The sequence below is a fragment of the Aptenodytes patagonicus genome, chromosome Z, assembly GCF_965638725.1.
Source record: "Aptenodytes patagonicus chromosome Z, bAptPat1.pri.cur, whole genome shotgun sequence".
NCBI classification, from domain to species: domain Eukaryota; kingdom Metazoa; phylum Chordata; class Aves; order Sphenisciformes; family Spheniscidae; genus Aptenodytes; species Aptenodytes patagonicus.
The window spans coordinates 43,137,744-43,160,767 of NC_134982.1; the positions used below are offsets into that span (position 1 = coordinate 43,137,744).

At 42.1% G+C, this 23,024-nt stretch overlaps 1 protein-coding gene across 1 annotated transcript in view; it reads right to left on the minus strand.

Annotated features, from left to right (window-relative positions):
- The window catches only part of LOC143172802 (guanine nucleotide-binding protein subunit alpha-14), an 84,653-nt gene extending 64,007 nt beyond the window's left edge, over nucleotides 1-20,646 (minus strand). The window contains exon 1 of the mRNA XM_076362595.1: nucleotides 20,450-20,646. Within this exon, the coding sequence (XP_076218710.1) occupies nucleotides 20,450-20,570 (121 nt within the window). The 5' untranslated portion in view covers nucleotides 20,571-20,646. The remainder of the gene's footprint in view (nucleotides 1-20,449) is intronic.
- Between the last annotated feature and the right edge of the window lie 2,378 nt (nucleotides 20,647-23,024).

Below are 23,024 nucleotides of genomic sequence, written 5' to 3' on the forward strand. Positions count from 1 at the left end.
TTGCTCCCACAGAAGAAACCTAGTCATCTCCTTACTGCAGTTCAAGTTTTGGCATCAGAACACACAGAAGCAGTCCATGCCTGTTTGTAGTTTCAATGCAGCAACTTATTTGCTACACACAAGCAAGCTCTCCAACCACTTCTTTAAAGTGTAGGACATTGTTGAAATTAATCACTTTGGATCTAAACGTACAAGAAGCCCCCAAGACCAGCACCCATTGTTTGAGGTCTGTATGTATGCATATGCATACACACAATACATACAACTGTACATATGCAAATGCCTTTTTTGTCATGCCTTCATTTCTGTGAGGTTGCCTAGGAAAAGTGCCTGAAACAGACCTACACCTTACTAAAATTCTATAGCATAGCAAGGGAAAGAAAGGTGAATTAATTTAGGCTGGTGAAATCCCATCTTTGATAGTTTTGCTGTTTTCAGTGAGCTGTTAAAAAAAACAGATTTGACTCTAAGGACCATGATTCTCCAACCTCCTGTCTCTACCTCCAAAGTCTCTGATTTGAGACCAAAATATTTTCCCAGACCCAGAGGATCGCATCACTGCACCTAACAAACCAGGTCCCAATACAGTACTGCAGCAGATCAGATCCAGAATGGTATCACTTACTAGATGCAACCAATTCCCAGGTAGTCTTCACTGAATAATGCCACGCAGTCCGTCAATGAGACTCTATGGGCCTGTAGCTATCAAAACCAGAGCTTTTGCAGTGCTAGAGCTTTTGCAGTGAATCTGACATTAGCCACAGCCATTTGCTATTACAGTTCCTTGACAACAACTCTGGTTTCTCTAAGGGGCCAGAACCCCATGCTGGTGTATGTCTGTCCAACCATCTGCAACCACTTACGAGCATAATATCCCTCACCACTTCATAGACCATCAGGTACTTGGGATTTACATCCCAAGAGATACAGCCACAATGGCAAGTTTGATCACTACATTAAAGTGTCAAATTATATAACACTTGTACACATTTAGTTAACACTTAGCATCCTTCCTTCAGGCTTAAGTGTCCCTTATACTGACACCGTTCTCCACAGCTGCTAACACCAAACACATAGTTATCCAATGTGTTTAAGGTTCAAACTTTTAAGTTCAGACTTAAGCTTTGAACCTACAACCATTGCCAAACCTCAAAGAAGCCAGGATCTTGTAGGGCATAACTAAGAAATAGATTAAGAGTTTAATGCTAAGAACCTAAGCAGAAGCCAAAGCAGCTACTGGTACTGAACCCTTCTTAAGCTTAATTTTAACAGCTGAAAGCCCTCATGGAACACTTGTATTTATTATGTGAATACTAAGATTAATACTGAGATAGAGGGTGTTGTGCAAACTTACACCTTAGCTAAGAAATGCAGCTATATTATGAAAGGGAACTGTTTTTCAGGGGCACCCAGGAGGCTGAAGAACTTCTCAAAAGACTGTAAGTATAAGAAACTATTACAAATTTCTTAAGGGACTTTAAAAGGTGACTGTATCCAGTAACATGCAAATACAATAATATAAATCCATTTGAAATACAATTTTATACATCCATGTAAACTGGCAAAAAACTTAACAGGATTTGGGGTCATGAGCTTAATCAAAGCCACTGTAACCTGAAAACCAAACAGTTATTATTAACATTGAACTCAAAACTCAAAAGGCAAAGCAATAGATGCCCCCCACTCCTCCACAAAAAAGAGTAAAAGAACTAATAGTAAGAATTATCTTTTATACCATGGCCCCCAGAGAATACAAACATATGTCAATCTGTTAATATTTGCTCTCCTGTGGCTGTTGTATTAAACTGAGCACAGTTGGATGGATCTTATCAAAGAGGAGAATAAATCAGTGTTCCTGAAATGCAGAGTTTTAATCCTCCTAAGGGAATGACTAGAACTCAGATCTAGAGGTTATGGTTTGCAGTGTTACATATAACAAGTCTATAGCTAACCTTTTCAATATACATTATGTATAGCACTTAACAACTAAAAAACCCTACTCCAGACCCAGAAATAACAGATAGATAGCCAAAGAACAATTTAAGAGACAAGATAAATTTGGTAAAGATTACTTCTGCGGTCATTTGTCAGGGAGGTAGAAATGGTTTAATGGGTGGCCCATTGAAAAACAGCAGTCATAGAGGAGCAGCCAGTTCAAAAAGGTAGTCAAACAAAATTGTTCTGAGAAAAATCATATTAATACTAAAGTCTAAGGCAGGCATTTTCTCTAGCTTCTAAGTAACCTGAGTTACAATTATTTCATCTAATCAAAGCAGCCTTCATAAGATTTTCTGAGAATATTTCTGCTGTTACCAAAGGTCTTTTTGACACTTATGAACAATTCTTGAATTAAATATTTATAATACATGAGCATGAAAAAATACCATAGAATCAGAGTCATTTAGGTTGGAAAAGACCTTTAAGATCATCAAGTCCAACTGTTAACCCAGCACTGCCAAGTCCACCACTAAACCATGTCCCTAAGCACCACATCTACACGTCTTCCAAATACCCCTAGGGATGATGACTCAACCACTTCCCTGGGCAGCCAGGATGCCATTGGCCTTCTTGGCCACCTGGGCACACTGCTGGCTCATATTCAGCCGGCTGTCGACCAGCACCCCCAGGTCCTTTTCCAACAGGCAGCTTTCCAGCCACTCTTCCCCAGGCCCGTGGCATTGCATGGGGTTGTGACCCAAGTGCAGGACCTGGCACTTGGCCTTGTTGAACCTCATACAGTTGGCTTTGGCCCATTGATCCAGCCTGTCCAGGTCCCTCTGCAGAGCCTTCCTACCCTCGAGCAGATCAACACTCCCGCCCAACTTGGTGTCGTCTGCAAACTGACTGAGGGTGCACTCGATCCCCTCCGTCCAGATCATTGATAAAGATATTAAACAGAACTGGCCCCAACACTGAGCCCTGGGGAACACCACCTGTGACCGGCCACCAACTGGATTTAACTCCATTCACCACAACTCTCTGGGCCCGGCCATCCAACCAGTTTTTACCCAGCGAAGAGTACACCCATCCAAACCATAAGCAGCCACTTTCTTCAGGAGAATGCTGTGGGAGACGGTGTCAAAGGCCTTACTGAAGTCCAGGTAGACCACATCCACAGCCTTTCCCTCATCCACTAGGCGGGTCAACTGGTCATAGAAGGAGATCAGGTTAGTCAAGCAGGACCTGCCTTTCATGAACCCATGCTGACTGGGCCTGATCACCTGGTTGTCCTGTACGTGCTGCGTGATGGCACTCAGGGTGATCTGCTCCATAACCTTCCCTGGCACTGAGGGCAGGCTGACAGGCCTGTAGTTCCCCAGATCCTCCTTCCTGCCCTTCTTGTAGGTGGGCATCACGTTTACTAACCTCCAGTCAACTGGGACCTCCCCCGTTAGCCAGGACTGCTGATAAATGGTTGAAAGTGGCTTGGTGAGCACTTCCGCCAGCTCCCTCAGTACCCTTGGGTGGATCCCATCCAGCCCCATAGACTTGTGTGTGTCTAAGTGGTGTAGCAGGTCGCTAACCATTTCCCCTTGGATTATGGGGGCTTCATGCTGCTCCTCATCCCTGTCGTCCAGCTCAGGGGGCTGGGTACCTGGAGAACAACTGGTCTTACTATTAAAGACTGAGGCAAAGAAGGCATTAAGTACCTCAGCCTTTTCCTCATCCTTTGTCACTATGTTTCCCCCCGCATCCAATAAAGGATGGAGATTCTCCTTAGCCCTCCTTTTGTTGCTAATGTATTTACAGAAACATTTTTAATTATCTTTTACGGCAGTAGCCAGATTAAGTTCTAGCTGGTCTTTGGCCCGTCTAATTTTCTCCCTGCATAACCTCACAACATCCTTGTAGTCCTCCTGTGTTGCCTGTCCCTTCTTCCAAAGGTTATAAACTCTCCTTTTTTTCCAAAGCTTTGTTCAGCCAGGCTGGTCTTCTTCCCTGCCGGCTCGTCTTTCAGCACATGGGGAAGGGCCTGCTCCTGTGCCTTTGAGATTTCCTTCTTGAAGAACATCCAGCCTTCCTGGACTCCTTTGCCCTTCAGGGCTGCCTCCCATGGGACTCTGTCAACCAGCCTCCTAAACAGGCCAAAGTCTGCCCTCTGGAAGGCCAAGGGAGCAGTTCTGCTGACACCCTCCTTACTTCTCCAAGAATCAAAAATTCTTATCATTTTGTGATCGCTATGCCCAAGACAGCCTCCAACCGTCACATCACCCACAAGTCCTTCTCTGTTCACAAACAACAGGTCCAGCGGAGCGCCTTCCCTAGTTGGTTCACTCACCAGCTGTGTCAGGAAGTTGTCTTCCACACACTCCAGGAACCTCCTAGACTGTTTCCTCTCTGCGGTATTGTATTTCCAGCAGACATCTGCTAAGTTGAAGTCCCCCACGAGAACAAGGGCTAGCGATCATGAGACTTCTCCCAGCTGCTTATAGGATATTTCATCTGCCCTTCATCCTGGTTGGGTGGTCTGTAACAGACTCCCACCTTGAAATCTGCCTTGTTGGCCTTCCCCCTGATTCTTACCCATAAACACTCGACCTTATTATCATCATCGTTAAGCTCTAGACAATCAAAACACTCCCTAACATACAGGGCTACCCCACCGTCTCTCCTTCCTTGCCTATCCCTTCTGAAGAGTTTATAGCCATCCATTGCAGCACTCCAGTTGTGTGAGTCATCCCACCATGTTTCCATGATGGCAACTATATCACAGTTTTCCTGCTGCACAATGGCTTCCAGCTCCTCCTGTTTGTTGCCCATGCTGTGTGCATTGGTGTAGATGCACTTCAGTTGGGCTATTGTTCCCGCCACCTTTTTGCGGGGAGAAGCCCTAATTCCTCCATGACCATTCTCAGGCGCTTCCGTGGTTTCTAACACAGCCATAACCCTTGCGTCTTTGCTGCTGCATAGATCTCCATCCCCTACCTCCACTGAGATGGCAGACCAAAGGACCTCGCTAGCACACTGTTCCTCAAACACTGGCATGCCGCCCCAAGGCGTATCTCCAGCAAGCCTGGTTTTATCCCTTTCCCCCTTCAAATCTAGTTTAAAGCTCTTTCAATGAGTCCTGCTAACTCCTGTGCAAAGATCCTTTTCCCCCTTTCAGACAGGTGTACCCCATCTGTCACCAGCAGGCCTGGTGTTGTGTAGACCGACCCATGATCAAAAAAACCAAAATTCTGCTGGTGACACCAGGCTTGGAGCCAGGTATTGATCTGTTGGATCTTTCTGTTTCTTCCCTCATCATTCCCTGCAACTGGAGGGATAGAGAACACTACTTGTGCTCCTGATCCCTTAACTCGTTGTCCCAAGGCCCTAAAGTCTCTCTAGATTGCCCTTGGACTTCTTGTTGCAACTTCATCGCTGCCTACCTGAAAAATCAATAATGGATAGTAATCTGAGGGCCGTACCAGGATAGGAAGTTTTCTCTTCACATCTTTAACCCAGGCCCCAGGGGGGCAGCAGACTTCCCTCAGAAGTGGGTCCGGTTGGCATATTGGGCCTTCTGTTCCCTTCAGAAGGGAGTCTCCTATGACAATGACCCATCTTTTTTTCTTTATGGAAGCAGTTTTGACGGAGGGCATAGGCCGACTTCACCTCGGTGACACCTCCAAGCTAGATGAACCATCGTCCTTGTTATTGTTCGGTTTCACTTGCAGAGCCTCGTACCTATTATGCAAGGGCAGCTGGGAAGGTGGAGTAGTCACACAGGAGACGCCCCTGCTGCACCGGGCAGGAACTTGTCGCCATTGCCCCCTATCCCTTAAGTCACTGTGTTCAGCCAGGCGGAGAGAGGACAGGGAATCCTCCGCGTCATGTCTGCCTGTCGGGCCTGCCCCAGGGAAGGTAGGGTGCGGTTCCAGTAGCCTGCCTCTCTCTTGCACTCCGATACTCCTCAACCTACTCACCTCCTCCCGGAGCTCTGTCACTGAGCGGAGGAGTTCCTCTACCCGGGCGCACCTCCCACAGGCGTGCTCACTGCTGCCCTCCGATACCGGCCTAAGAGCAGGGCACAGCCTGCAGACTGGCACCTGGGTGGCAGCGTGTTCCCACCGCAGCTCTGTCCGGGAAGCTGCGTCAGTCGTGGCGGGTGCAGAGCTTAGAGAGGCCATGGCTTTCTGCCGGGCGGATACCATCGCTCCCTGGTCGAGCCGGCAGAGCCTCAGCGCCCTGCCTGCCTGCCCACGCTGCCGCGCCACGCCCTGCCCCTGGCACTGCTGGTCGCTAGCGCTCCCCAGGGGCCTCTTTTACACGTGGGGGCGGGGCTCGGCCGCCGTTGCTCCTGGCCCCGCCCAGGCCTCCTCAGCCGCTGTCGCGCGAGCTGCGGCCTGCCGGCGGGTCCCTCGGCTCCCCCGGAGGTTGTTCCCCCGCTGCGGGAACCCCCCTGTGCACCGCCCTGGAGCGCTCCGCCGCGGATCCTGCCGGCACCGAACTGCACACGTGAACACAGGTAACTCTTAGGCAGGCGAGTTTTACAAAGCAAAAAGTGACAAAATATGTACTTTACTCCAGCATATAGCCACACAGTTACTCCTAGCAATGGTAAATTACTAGGTGAAACAGATACTAGTTAGGGATTGCACTCGACGTCCAAAGCACGCTCAGCACAGTGGAAGCCATTCAGCTGCTTTAACAGATGCTAGACACGTGCTTACACAAATCATGCTGTTAGGGTAAAATACACTTACTGATCTCCTTGAGACGGGCCCTAATGAAAACTGTCAAATGATCAAAACCACAGCCTGATGACAGCAAGTGTTACTAGCTGAAAAGTGCTGACTTCCAAAAAGCCCAATAGCTCTTCCAGAAAATAATAATTAAAACACAGACTCACACAACAGTATACTTGGTCATACACACAGTATTTTCCCCAGAAGGTAGTAAGACATACACAGTGTCCTAATCTGTTCCAAAGCAGCAAAATGCTTGATCTCTATGATGAGACTACTACATGTTCTTTATGTTAGATGCTAATAGTATCAACACACAATCTCCCTATCTCATCTGGTTTCATAGCTCATAATTAAAAAACATCTGAATTAACATTTGAAACATGCCAGTGAAATACTGTACCGCCATTCCCTTGCCATTATCATCATACTTCTACTAATCCTCTATACACCAGAAATACTGTTTTGTATTTAATGTGTGTACCTCTACCTCAGATACAAGCTCAAAAGTGTGAAATACTTTACACAGATGATTTGCAATAAAAAGACTGCAAGTACTAAGCAGGTTCCTCTGTTCAGTCTGCCCTTCACAGAGCACCAGCTGTTTCTCCACATAGCCAAATAAAAAACTCGAGTAACATGCAATCCCAGAAAGATCCCTTGTTTACCATTCCCAGCACTTAAACTGGGATTTTCAAACATCTAGGTATTAAAAACAATTAGCTGATGAGAACTGCAGGATTTAAAGTGTGAGGGATTAACAAATCAAACGTTGAAGACTACATTGATAAAAAACAAGACTAAAAACCAAGACACAATAGTACAAAATAAAACAACTTCAAATTTAAAACTAAATTTTTCTATTTTTACAGAGGTAAGTACATCTCATGAAGAGAAATTTCTACTGCATTAAGGTTAAAAGTACTAAATAATGTACGCGGTACCAAGTATGCTAACAGACTTCTATGTTAAAAAACAATTTTGTAAGAAACTGCTGCCCTTTAAAAACATACCATTCAATGATTAATTTTATTTTAAAAAAATGCATCCTGAAGTAAAAAAAGCTCTCACGTCACCTGAATCATATCTAAATTCCCGTAAGTTTCACTGGGCCTAATGGCATTATATAGAAGACATTCCTAAATCTGCTAGAACTGACTTTAACTCACCTATCTGGAGTTTCAGCATATAAACAATTTCAAAACAAGAACAGAGGTTTGAAATCTCTCTGTCTTATGCAGTAACAGGATGGTAGGCAGCTCCACCCTAAATGAACTGCCAACCTGAGATTTCATAGAGCCTCAAGTCTTTTGCATGGGAAATTATGACCGATTTAATCTCGGGGACAGACTGCTAGTGCTCATGTCAGCTCGTAATTCTAAGCAACACATTCACTCCCTTTCTTCTTTCTCTTAGCAGTAAGAACTGGACTTTTCAGGTGTCATTTTACAGCAACCTGCTGATACAGCTGTGCTGGGAGGTGACTGTACACCTGCAGATGGCAAGAACTCGCAGGTAAAGCACTGGGAAAGAATTTAAAAGGCTTGACACTGCAAAAGTTACCAAAGGGAAAAAAAAAAGTTCAATAACCAGTTAAAACTCCCCGTGAAATAAACTTTGCTTTCATCTACACAGCTTTCACGGTGCACTGTGACTGGGGAGGGGAGAGGAAAACCTACAGTACGCTAATACACATGAAAAGTAAAGGTCTGGCAACTCTGCACTATGGGATTGGCAGGAACTCCTCCCAAACATAGGTTTGCAAACTCCTTGTCTTGACATCCATTATGCTTGCATTTAAGAATTTCAGCTGGAAATTAAGACCCCTATGTGTCTGTCAAGTAAGAGAGATACCAGCTCCAGCTCCGAGGTTACATAGCACAGAAGGTACTACCTCAGAAAAAACACAGGCTGGCACATGGCTTTCCAATTGTGAAGTAACAATAAAACAAAGTTAACCATAAAAGCTTCCTGCTTGGGTAATGAATGCCAAGTTTTTATACAAAACACGTTTTCATTTCAAACAAAAAGCTAGGAATTGTGAAATGGGTATGTCCTAAGGGCTAAAGTGAACTGTTTGGCCTTTCCTACCAAAGAAAATATATCAGGTTGGGAACTTACTTGCTTTTTAAAATATATATTATGATTATAGATAAGCACTTGGGACAATTACCTTGGAAATATTTAGGTCCAACAAGTATTTACTTGTAAATTAAAAAAAAAAAGAGGCTTATTTTGTGATACATATTTTTATTTACTTGAAGTGTTTTGCTTTTCAGTTAGTGTTCCATGCAATTCCCAACCAGTGGCTAACTACAGAGATTTCCAAGATGTGCATAAAGTTCTAATGCTTTTTCAGCAGAAGATGGGCACAAGTACAAGCCCTAGGAAAAGTAATAACATTTAAAGGAAATTAACTACAGGAGACCTGGGACTAGCAGTGGAACCACAAAACATTACAAGTACGCAATACATCTAGAAACCCATTCTTCCTTTTTATTTAAACGTTATTTTACAAGAATTTTTTCTTCCATGGAATACCTTAAGCTTGAAGATAGCAAACGAAGGTATCTTCAATAAGCTATTTCAGCTCTAGCTCAACATTGAGAAAGAAAAAGGTGTCGTCATAAAACGAATACTTTCATATTAGAAATGGTTATTTCAGTACTGAGGAGCATTATTACTGAGGAACGCAACAGAACTTCAATGATGAAATATCTCAATGTATTCCTGAATTTTAATGATGCTTTATTAACTCATATTTAGTATTCATTACAAGCACACTCAATTTTCTCTTAGAAAGTTGGAATACTGTTTCAAAAAATAATTCTGTAAGCTAAATCCAACTTCCTAACACAATCACATTGAAATTCCATAATGATGACAGAAGACAATCATAAAGCAGTGTCACTGTGCACAAAGGTTTTTGCAAGGATCTGCTCACCTGCACTACTGCTGTAGAACACATCCTATAATCCTAATCATATGGATAGGTTTCAAGAGAGAATCCTGCATTACCTGCTGAGAGCTCTGCCTGCAGAAAGAGCATCAGTGCTTGAAAGCCTGAAAGTAAGTGAATATGCAATATGATAGACAGCATCACCTCCCACATTATCATTCACACAATTTTTGCCTCTAGTGAAATGAAAAACACAGAATGTGTTTTCACACAGAAGGAACTGATTCTTAACCAAAGCTGCAGAACTTCATTCCTATTACAATTTTTTTCATAACTACAGGCTTGGGCCGATAAAATCGCAGGTTAAATAGAACCAGCATAAATATATTTGAAAGAAATGAATTTGAGTTTAATTTAAAATACATATGCAGTCACCACTACTACCAGCAGAAGAAACTATGTTCAGACAGCAAAGCTTACTCTCCCCAGCCACCAAGAAAATAAAGGTAGCAATTCATTTTCAGGCACAGGTTATTTTCCTATTTAAAGTTCAGAATGCTATCTAGAGAAAGTTAATCATCCCTGTGTTATTTCATATGATGAATTGATTAGAAGAGTATGAATATTAGAGGAAATGTACAAAATAGTGACTATTCAATCAATTGGAAAAGGACACCTTTTTAAAAGGACATTTGAGAAAAGCAAAATCACAGCTAATGAAGCTGGCCTTTATGTTTTGGTTTTTGTTTAAGAGCATGTATACTTAATTTGTACTACTTGAGCTAAAGAGGCCTCAAATTTAATTTTCCTAAAACAAAATTTAAAAGAAACAAGATACTGAACACATTATCAAATCTTGTTCCTTTTTCCTTCTTTTTTGGACAAAAATCCGTAACTTTAACATATCTGAAACATGAACATTGCTGTGCTAAGCACAGACTGGAATAAACTACACAATTATCTTTTTACCATTTAACATTTTTTCACACTGCTTTTGATAATACTTGCTTTAAGTGGAAAGTGCTCCCTCTCTGTGCTCTGTTTTCAACCCATATATCAGTGAAAAATTTGCAAATAGGAGTGATGGAAAAATAATTTCAAAGTTTCCTATGCTGCAATTATCACTCTGGGTTAACTATGCAACAGTGGAAACTGGAACATCCAAGAAATTGTAATAAATGATTCTGATGTAAATAATCTCAATTTTTACAGCTTTTTCATAACAGGCTGCATATGTTGGCACATTCATTTTTCAACTGTATCTTACAGTACTTCTAGCACTGACATTGCAAACTGCTTTCCATAGGAACTGATGGAAGTCTTCATAAGACACAATATTTCAGGTAAATAAAAGCAGATTACCCTCTCTATTTACGAAAGACACAAAGAGATCCAGTCAACAGTCAAACGTCAAGCAATATATCTGAGAAGCAGGAAAGTGGAAAGTGGCAACCTGCACAACATTACATGCTATCAGCTACAAGTGAACCCTTCTGAGCAGAAACCCAAAAGCATGTTTTGAGTAAGCTTTCTCAGTGTTCAGGTTTATAAACAATTGGACTAACAAGAGTCTTCAGGACACATCAGCAAGTTGATCACTCCCTTCAAAACAAGCCTAAATTATTACCACTGAGGTGGTAATATTCACATACGTTTGTAAAGTACTGTAATTAGAAACATTTGGTGCCTGACCCAAAACAGTTTAAAAAATTTTTCCAGAATTTTCTCCTTCAATGATATTGACCCAAAAACTTACCCTTTTTGATGTTTGCAAATGAAGCTGCATGCTTAGATGACTATCCAAATTAAAAAAGATTAAATTAAACTCGGTACATTTACAATGTTAGGAAGTGGCAAAAATCAATCTCAAGGGCTTTGAAGGTACATTTTAAACAAACAGTTCTTGAGGCAACAATTTGTATAGTACTACTCATAAAAAATGATCTAACTTGCTTTCCTCAGTGGAGGAAATCATTAGATCTGAACTGATTTAAAGAAAGTAAAAAGCAAAACGTAGTAACTAAGGCTTGTATTTAATATTTCACTGCATAACCTAGAGCTATACTATTTCCCAGGACAATATTTTAGTTTTTATGTTTTATTCTTTCCAACAGGAGTGCTCTTTCAAAAGCATTTGTTTGCTCAAATTGACCATCTGCTCTTACAAATCAAAAAGGAACAAAATCAGTAGTGGCTTTATATGATTCTCACACTCAAGTGGAAGCACTAATCTGTCATGGATCAGCACTTGCTAGACATAAAAAACTTGGAGAGGTTTTCTGTTTACATAGTGGGGGAACAAAGTGACTTGGTAACACACGACAGACCTTGATAAATATTTTTTGGACACAAAAAGTGTGTTTAATAGTAGCTATGAATTAATAAAGATGTGGTACAGCCACCTTTAAACCACGAAAAGAAGGTAAAGGAGTAGCATACAGCAGTCCTTGCCTTCTTTGGGTGCCTTCATTCATACTAAGTTATTCTGGAGGTAAAAGGGGAGCTAGCCAGCTAAATATATTTATGAATATTACACAGATCATTAAAAAATAGTAGATCATTTTATCAGATCTAGTTAAACTATATGAGCAAAATATGATTGTGATATTACAGGGCAATTTATTAATACATGTGAACAGTCAAACAGGTCATTCACTTGGAAAGGGTTAGTAATGAAGCCATAGGAAAGACTGTACGAATCACGGCAAATTAGGTAAAATGAACGTATGCACTATTGGGTTTGCTTTGTGCAAATGAAACAATTTATTGCCTAGTTCACCCAGCCACAGCTACTCAGAGAGAAATTCAACCAAGAGTCAGGCTTTGGTTTTAAGTCGCAGTTCCTCAGTACTCCAAAATCAAAGCTTGCAATGTATAAGCTCCCACGTTCATTTACGTTAGCACGGTGCCCAGTACACGGCTCTGTGCTATTTACACCTACATGGTGTTCCGGCATAACGGGGGAGCTGTGGAATCCGGAGCGCTTATTTTAAGCTAGTCCTTGTATTTTGATTTCAAAGCAGAAAGAGATACTACTCGATTTACTTCTTTCCACTAATACTAGGCAAACAAAGTAACTTATACAAAGAACAATGAAGCAAATACGGTAAAAGAAAGTAATCTGAAGGCAATCCTAACAAGAATCAGTTAGCAGTTAACAGAAGATTTAATAGCATTATCATAAAAATGTAATTGTTCATTTCTTCATTCTTTCTCTTTCAGAAGGGTAAAGATGATTACATTATACTACTCATTAACCCTTTTAAGTAAAACAATCATTTCAGAAAATTCTAATTTTGCCCTGCCTATTATACTATTATTTCCTTTGGAAACAAGGCCAGATGGGATGAAATGAAAAAAGTATTCAATTATCTTCCTTTATGATAGCAGTCACAGAAAAAAACAATTGCATTTCTCCCTTACTCTGTTCTGTTGCTTTCTTCAAGGAACACAAAGAATGAACACTAGCTATCTCAGAAAATGACGGCGCACCAAAAAGCCCAAATGGTCACTGGTAACATGTCACTTTATAGAAGAATTGCAGGGATGCCACTTTATTCCTTTCAGTGGATTACCTTTTCGGGACCTTACAGGTAGCAAAACGTTCTCAACAGATCATGTCCTCATCTCTTCACTACTAATTTCCCCCCTCCCAAAGTAATGTTTCATGGGTTTTGTATACCAGGTAATACAAAACCAAAGGCAACAAAGCTGTGTGGTCCTTTTCCTCCTCAAAACATTGTGCTTGTTTTATTTTACAACAGCTGCTACTAGTTGTCTAGTAACCGCTATCCCTTCAAACATTTAAAAAAAAATTATTTGATGTTTTGATAATGATGGCATCAACTAGAAACACAACAGTTAAATTCTCCCAAAATGAAGCACAGAGCATACTAGAGTTGGAAAATAACTGGCATTTTCAACTAATACCCAGTGAAGACAAAAAAATATTTTTAGCACAAAGCACTGGCATTTAATGATCATTTTGCTAAACTTCTAAACAAAGGAATGTTGCCTTAATACAATCCTTAAAACATTTAAAATTGCATAATGATAATGTCAAGAGAAAGATTTAAACTGTTCTCAAAGAGCAGAAAGGCTGTTTTAATTAAAAGGTACATGGGGAGAATTCATGAATTATCATTTGATAGCTTCAACATACCTTTCTCAGAAATAAAATCCAGTTCAACTAAAATTACTGCCTTGACACACATACTGACGGGTAAAAATCTGAGCAAAGGTTTGTGTTAGTTGCTGTAAATTATGATTGGTTTTTCCACCCAGCATCTTCATCCAGGGACCAATCTACCTTCAGCCCTGCAAAATTAGGTTCTCAATATTAAAGCACATTGAGTTTTTCTAATTTAAAAAAGGATGCTACCTTGATCCAACTATCTGTAATGTGATTCAAATAATTAAGATGTATTTGTACACTGGTAGAGCTGTTCTTACATATGCTTACATTATCTCTGGACTTCATGATGCCAGTCAGCCATGCACAATCCAAACAGTTTATAAATATTCTACAACTGCCAATCATGATGAAACCTGTGGCTACTGTATCAAGTATTTGTTCAGATTAGCTTCTGAAGAAATGGATTATCTTATTTACTCTTAGAAACCGTAGTACACAATCAGAATGTCAAGGCATAACCAGCACTTGTTCATTGCATCAGTTTTCTTTAGAGACAATTTTGGGAATCCTGTGTTAGCAAACTACTAAAACAAAATGAACAAGAATTAACCACATTCATGTCAAAATATTGTTCTTCAAACTAAGACAGCATCCTCTCTTTGTATCTATTCAAGTTAGATTAGTTTTACACTATTTCTTCTTGGTATTAATTTTCAAGCAGATAGGAAACAAAAAGAACAAATTTACCAGGTAGATAAGCAGAGGGATTCCTCGGTTTTTAATAAAATCCATTCACAGAAGCCAACGCAGATATAGTAAATATGTCCAACAAAGGCAGGCAGCCACCTTGGAGGAGGAAGGCTGCAGAAAAGCAAGCAATCACTATCAGATATGCCTGCATGACTTAGGATGTAAGCACTCCTCTAGCGCACATATCCCGGGAAGATAAACCAAGAGCCATTATTGCCAGTTAACAGTGAGGAGGTGAGGCACAGCAGCAGTTTATCTCACGTCTGTATTTGCAATGAATTACGGAGTTGCACAGACTAAGGTGCCTTGACTGTGCCCTCCAATACCCACATGGGTTCAGTACAGTCACGCTCGCTGATTAACTCAGCGCTGCCTCAGCCCTTAAGGTTTTCACCAGCCTTTCATTCCAGACAGGTAACCAGACAGATCTGGTTACCGACAGTAATAAAAATGATGCATAAAAACCACATTCGAAATGGAAGCGTAAAACATTTCTGGTAATTACAACCCAGTGAGAGCTACAGCAAAAAACTGACAAACCAACATACAAAGCCATTAGTATGCTGAGAAAAAAATCCTATTCACTCTAGAAGCTCAGTGTTGCCTCTTTGAGCTTATATTAAATCCAAAGATGTTTATTTTAGATTAATTTATACAGTCTGCTGGTTTAGATTAACATGGATAGATCTACTAAGGACTTTGGTAAAATGGACTCTACCATCACTAGACTGATATGGATGCATTTCCTTTCTCCATATCTTTCTGACGTGCAAATTCAAATCTGTTTCATCACAGACAGGTTTCTTACTCCTATGCCACTACTCAAAAATAGTAAGTTGTATTTTACCACATGCATGAACATCAGCCTGCCCAGTGCCATCAAAAGAATTAACCACGCTGACAAATCTAGAGCTTTCCTATTCTCAGAGAGATTAATTTGTGCTTACTGTAGAAATGTAATGGCTTCCTTTACGGAAACAAAAGGTCCAAAGAGATGTCTTGCTACTGCAATGAATGCCACAAAGCGCTTCATCTACCTGTATGGAAGTTCCTGGTTCAATACAGTGCTTCTGCCCACATACCCGACTGTAAGTGAAAATGTAAAACCGGACTGTTTCGAACTAGATTGTAGCTGAGTATGTTTCAAAACTCATTCTTTTTTGGCATAACTGGGAAGACAGATCCCACAGAAGGACTCTATCACGTATTTCACACCATTGTCCAATCCTCAGAATCAGATGAGCCTCCACAAGACTTCCTGCTGCAGTTAGAAGCCAGTCAAAATCGGCACACTCATGCTCACTCTCTCTCTAAGTATAGGACACTTCTCTGAGAAATGCAAAAAGCAGTGCTGGTCAATTCCTCTACTATCTTAGAAACTCCTAAGCGAACTACAGTGTCACATGATTCAGCCTTAGAGCTTCATGATTTCCTCTGTTAACCTTATGTTTTAAATGGGAAAATTGTTAAGTGACTACAGTGTCCCATGCATGACAGCAAAACATTCAGTAAAGCCTGATTTTATTTTCTGCTATTTCTCCTTTACAAAGCATGGCCTAAAATTAGAGAGAAACTAAAAAAAAAAGTGGTTCATAGACAACCCACATGCGATATGATCAATGTAAATTTTTCCAGGTGCTTAAAAGAAAATGAAGGCCTACGACAGCATGTCTATCAAAACTGCAATCTTACTCCACTGAAATCTGTCATAGTCTTGTCTGGCTGGAGATTTTCCTGCGTCCAATCAGGCGTCAATGTACTGCCAGCCTACCATCTTTGTATCATTCCTTAAAACTGTTGTGGATTACCTCCCCAAATGCATCTCTCTCCATTATACAAGCCCTAGAAGGAGCAGCTGCTCTATCTTAACGTGGCTTATCGCTGAGAACTGACTGCCTGTCAAACATGACCCTCTCCACACCTGGCCATTATAATGGTGCAGGCTGAAAGAATATCCACTTGAGATGGCCTCACTGGGCCTTCAGCAGGACTGCCTGAGCTTACCCCCCCAGTTCACCATCTGATGCTTATGTGTTTTCATAAGCAGCATTATCTTCCCCATGCTTACAGGTTTTACACTAAAGTTTTATTCACAACCATAATTTAAGTATTTATTTATAAATTATTATGTCCTCGAATAATCTACCAGGAAAAGAATACAATATTTGTCCTCTTAGCCATTAAATTTATTTTGTTTTTTAAAAATGCCCACTTCTCCCAGCATCAAATCCCTTTTAATTAGGAGTATTTAATGGGCTTTTTATTTAGGAACCCATAATGCCTGCAATGGGGTCCATTCTGCAAAAGGTCTCAGTAATATGGAACAATCTGAGCTCTATCTAAAGTCTGCAAGCACTGTCAAGAGGGAAACCCTGATGCATTTAACTGGGGTGGGGAGGCGGCACAGAGAAGTGAAAAAAAGAAAAGCGGGGGGGGGGGAAGTGGAGAAAAGCAGAGCGAGTAGGGAACAGATATTCAAGGATAACAATGAAAATAGATGTTCAAAAAAAAAAACCAAAACAGCCATTTCCCAGTCTATTTCTCAAGAAGAATCAAGATTTCAAAATATATTATACCCCCCTTTATAACCACACCACTGCCATGCATGTGCATGGGTACAGTGAAGAAAAAAAAAATCACTTCTTTGCTTCAACTTGAAAACAGATGGCTGAAGAGGGATATAACAGGTCTGTAAAACCAGTAGAGGCACAGGGGTGAGTGAATAGGCACTGACAGTCTGCTGTCTCTTTCAAAACAAATATTAAAAGAGGTTTAAATAAGAGGGATAGGCCAATTGAAAACAAAAGGATGTGGTTTTTGACACAGAACACAGGTAAGCTGACCATCTCCTGCCACAAAATGCTGGGGATGGCAGAAGGATGCTGGATAAATGCATGGAAGAGGAATCCACTGAGAGTTGCTGAAAACTCAGAACCCCTATGTGGCTCAGGAAGCTCCTGAGATAGGAGCAGTTGGAAGCTGAGAGTACAGGCTAGGGAAAGGAGAGAAGTCATGCTTATACCACTTTTGCATCATTCCTTGAGGATCTGTTTTTTGACGCCAAAACATTGCTGGATAATGTAATCCAGAATAACCACCTTTCTTCCTATCATGTAAAAGACTAAAGGAACTGCTAAATTTGCCAGAGAAGAAGATACATTTTTACTTTTCACTGAAGTACGTGCTTCAAATTACACTTTCTAAAGTATATTTGCAATATCTGGACATACATGGTTACATCCATATTCAAGAAAATATCTTAACTGCTACCATAAACAAGTTACCCTTCTTACAGTATTACATATACTGGTAATGTCCCACCTAGGTCAGTATGAAGTTCTAGTTTGTTTACTACAACAGCTAGTTTCAAAAAAGTCTTGGTATTCTCCCAAGACCCATAAGGACTGCCACAGATGAGTGCTTTTGAAAGATCTCTTCTTTGAAAGTATACTGCTTCCTCGAGAGGTTTGCAGTCTTTTTGTATGACTGATTAATATTACTGCTCCACCTGAGGTTTTCCTTGATGGTTTTGCAATACAACAAGCAAATAAAGTACTTTTTAAAGAAGGAGAAGCTGACTATGGTGCAACAAGAACGAGCAGATGAACACAAGACAGTAGTCAAATTTATTTTTGCCCTTTAAAGTTATAACATTACAGTTGCTTACAATTTTAAACTTGGACTCAAATATTGTAATGGACAGGTTTGCCCGCAAAACAAACCAATAGCCTCATTTGACCTCATGGCTAATAGGGACATGGGATTTCACTCTAATTTCTCCATCAAACCTAAATCTTAAGCTAGCCAAAAGCTTTCCTTTGAGATAGCTATGAAAAATGTTTTCATCTAAATAACTCAAGGGTTGGAGAAATCCAGACTGCAGAACCAAGCCTCTCAGGGCTCGTTATCCATGGGCCCTCCCCACCATGACTCAACAATGTTGACCAAGCTGTCCACAGGAATGCAGTGAGGAATTACCTAAGGACACCATCCTCAGTTAGAAATTTCATCTCATCTCCAATATGAAGGTATACAAACTCAATTTCTAGATGCAGCAGCTCCTTATGATTTGCCTACTAGGTTCTATCTTTCCATTTACTTTCCTGTGTCCTTTACTAAAATCACACTAAGAATCTGCTATTTCTTGTTCAAAAACCTATAAAATTATGCTTGACCCCAAACCGTATTATTTGTATATTCTGCTTTACGTTCAAAGAGCCAACCTGTCCAACAATTCTTTCAATTGTTGTGCACAACATACAATAATCATAGCTGTACACTGCTGCATATAGCTGGAGAAAGTGTGTTTTACAATTATTTCAAGAAGAAAAAATACAGAGTGATAATGTAAGGATTTTTTTGGTTTGTGGGGGTTTTTTTGTTAGTCCTATGTTTTTCAAAACAAACTGAACTGTTCTGATGCTTGCCTGTTTTCCTGGTAAAAACAGTAAATGAATATAGAAAAAACACACACACTGTTTTCAGTTAAAGCAAAGCAACATTGCACAGTATGTGATATCCCAGAAGCAAACAGAGGAGAAAGTGTGAAAAGAGTAAACATTATAACATTTAAACTGCTTAAAGGTAGAGCATTATACTGAAGAAAAGTAAATTGGAATAAAAGTTCCTTTCCAATCTTTCAAGACACTCAGCAGCACAGACAATTCATATTTCTTCTAAATACTCACTGCAAAATCCAAAATCCAACTGACATCAGTTTAGACTGTTGCATCAGTCAACCACAAATTTCTACACAGGTGATAGGCAAGGCAATAGCAAACCAGACATACCGCACTGAGGGCGAGTCAGTATTTTGGGTTTTCATTTTTTTTAAATCAGTTTCATGTTAAAATCAACTTGTAATTCAACACTGAGAGCAGCCTGTTTAAACTTAGTTTCTGATCTACAGTTTTGTTCAGTCTCCCTAAAAACTTACTGTTTGAGGCCTGGCTAGTTACTCGGTGAGGTATGTTATGTCAAGCTGCTATATCTTGACCCGTCTGCAGCAGAGATGAAGGCAGTCTCTAGCAAGGGAGTGTCAGCACTAGTACACAGTAGCGCTTGCTCACCGACTCACAGCACTACAGGCACAGACTTCTCCTCTGGCACTGGTTATAGCAAGAGAAGCTGTTCTCCCACACTGGGAGCTTGGACCCCTGAGAGCTTCTGCATCGAGCTGTTTGGGCACAAACAGCTGTTGCAGAAAAATAAATCTTTCCTAGACTACTTCACCTTAGTTTAAGATTTTGTACCAGATGGTTTCAAGTTTCTTGTTTTCTTTCAGCCACTGCTGTGGGCTTAATTTCCCCTCAGCTAGCATCAGAGCAGCAGGAACTCTTATTGTAGGTGTGTTTGGCGTTTGCGTGGAGCAGAACAGCTAGAAAGGCTTAAAGCTGTCAACTTCTTCTGCACTAGAGCTCTCACCGACACCTCCACCAAGCTGAATTACCACCAGTGAAACAGCATTCATTGAAAAAGTCAAGTTGTTGATGCAGGAAATGATGCCCCAGGACTGACGCTCCGAACAGAGGCATGCGGGCAGGGCCAGGCAGGCTGGTAGTGCCTCTCCGCGCTCCTCACCGGGAGGCCTTCGACACCAGTGCCAAGAACCACCGTGCTCTCCCGGACACGGGACAGGCCACGCGTCAGGGTAAGGCATGTAAATATCACGTCCTGAGCTTGCAATTATCTTTCACTCACCGCGCCTGACCACAGCATCACTGTACGTAACACCATGGCCTCCTCACAGTGCCTGGGCACGTTTGGGTTTGGTTTCTCTCGAAAGAAACCCTCCCAGGCAGCAACCCTACGCACACAGCGCTATGAAAATCTGCCATTCCTCCCCAGCCCTGCCGCACGCAGGTAGCGCCGTCTGAAACTTTAAACGAGGCACTGCCTGCACCAGCAGGAGACCCCCAAACCGGCAGGAGACCCCCTCCAGGAGGAGGTGTCTCCCCGCCCCGGGGCAGACGGCCGGCGGCAGCCCGCACTCACCCAGCAGCAGCAGCTTCAGCTCCCGGCGGGCGTCCCGTTTGTCCCGCCGCAGCTGCCGCTCGATCTCCGCGCTGATGCGCTGCGACTCCTTCTCCTCGGCGGAGAGGCAGCAGCCGGCCATGGCCACCGGCGCCCCCGGCTCCCGCCGCCGGAGGGGAGCGGAGGAAAGCCGGCCCCGAGCCGCGCCCCGCCGCGGCAAGGGGCTGCCGTCTCCCCTCCCGCCGCCGGAGGGGCCGCGGCAGGCAGGTGCTGCCTCCTCCCGCCGGTTACCGATTGCAGGCGCGGCCGGGCCGCTGCTCCGGCGGGGCGGGAACGATCCTCCTTCCGGAGGGCTGGGAGCTTGGGGGGCGGAGAGGGACACCTTGCAGGCTGCAACGCGCCGGTGGCCCGGGGGGGCGGGAAGCGAAGGGAGCCGGTTACTTCAAAACAAAAAGCCCTCACACACACGCACACACAAAAGCCCCCCAAATAACTAAAAAAAAGCCCCAAAACCGCAACACGCCTGTTGGCGAAAGTTACGAGGCCGGAGGGGAAGGGGAGGCTAGCTGTCATCACGGAGCTGCGGCTCCCTGGCGTGCGTGCTGCGGCCGCCTGGAGGAGGGGGGGGGCTGCCTGAGGAGGAGGGGGGCTGCCTGCGGGGGGGGGAGGGGGGGGGGCTGCCTGCGGAGGATGGGGGGCTGCGTGCCGAGGGGCCGCGCCCCACTCGCGCCTCCCCGTGAGGCCGCCGGAGGGCAGAGGGGCGACCTGAGAGGTTAGTGTTGCAAAATCCCGTATCTGGGGCCGCCTTTCCCTTTTCCCACCTAAGACCTTTGCCTCTCAACAAGGATGGAAGCTGTGAAAGGGAGGGGGAGCCTTTGGCGTCGGCTGGTTTTCATTTTGGAGGGTTTTTTTTAATGAGCTTTATTTCACTCCTTGCGTACATAGTTGAATCTAGCATTTAACTTACTAGCTTGTATTTTGTAAGGAATACAGTCTTGGAAAGTGCCTGAAGTAGTAAAACTAGTATCCTTCAGAGCAGCTATAAAGCGTTAACACAAGGCTGCTTCAGGTGCCCTGTCGATGTCCTGGTTGCTTTGCTTCTGCCTGCTACAAGTAGTTCAAGGTCTATGGTCATACAGGTACGTAGCAATTAGCAGCATTATTACAAACGGCATGTTTGCTATTCCTTAATATAGAAAACTCTGACTTACTACAGAACAATTATCACCGTCTCCTCTGAGGACATGGGACTGCAAGCAAGCTGCTTGACTGCTGTGGCGCCAAAGAGAGCGAGCTACGTATTCACCTCTGCTAAAATTACAAATACAACTCTGTGCTGAGGGCAGGCGAGGTGGGACCTCCTTCAGGCTAGAGATCCCTTGGCTTCAGGATTTTTTTCGGTTCATCCCCTTGTGTTCTCCGGGCAGAATCATCCCCATAGCTGTTTTAGGACACCCCTGCTAATGTAACACTACCTCATACTCCACGTCCCGGAGTTCGAGACTAACTTACAAGTTTGCGAACAGTGGAGAATGTAGTATTTACAGCCTTCTAACTCTACTGAAGGTCTGCAAAATCAGCACGTGACTTTTAAATGTCTTTTTAAGATTATTTCAGGTGTAGAAAGCGTTTTTTTCTGGTTTTTTTGAGGGGAGAGGGGGGAAGAAACATTGCACAGGAGCTAGATCCTCAGGTTTATAACAACACTGTGCATGCATTAAAAATTATTTCTTCTTTGCTTTCTCTGTGCTTATGTTCAAAGTATCCTTAGAGTTTGATTCTTTACTTTGTCATCCTCCTATCATTTTTTTTCTCTACGGGTTTAGTCTAAAGAAAACAGACCTTGTAATGATACTTGAACTTTTGAACTTGCAGTTTTAAATGCATTTAATAACAAGCAAGAAGCTTTTGACGCAAAGTTTATGCAACAGTGATAGGTGAAACCATTAGAAAATAGAAAGATAAGCAAATATTTATTTAAACAAGCATAAGTGGTTGATTTGTTGGTTTCTTCCCCATAGGCAGTTGCGTGTTTCTTTTGTGAATGTAAAATATTTTTTAAAATCAAAGCTTAGTATTTCTAGGTCATGAAAACAATTGTCTCCACCTTTACCAATTAAATATATAAAAGTAAGTAATTATAAAGCAGTTGCTTCATAATTTGAAAGCTAAGTATTTTTGTACTTTTTAATGCTAGTAACGTTTTAGAATACCTTCCTGACATCAGAAAGAATGCAGGCAGGTTTTGAAGGAGTCAGGATCCTCTGAGTTTGCTGATCCTGGAGTTTCATACATATGTGGCTATTCTCTGAATAATGTTATTCATTGCTATTGCAAGTAAATATTTGCCTTGTCTAATAGCATTTGATGACCAGTATGTACAGTTTGAGATAAGTGTCAGAATCAGGGTTTTTTTGTGAACTACAGAAAGGTGTACACAGCAGTACAATTCCCACTACACTAACAACTTTGAAAATTCGCATCATATCTCTGTTCCCACATTAGGGTTGGCTCTCCAAGGAAAAAATTCAAAGTCCAAATTTATTCTTACTGTATATCTCTTACCTTTATTAGCATTATTCAAAAGCAAAAATAA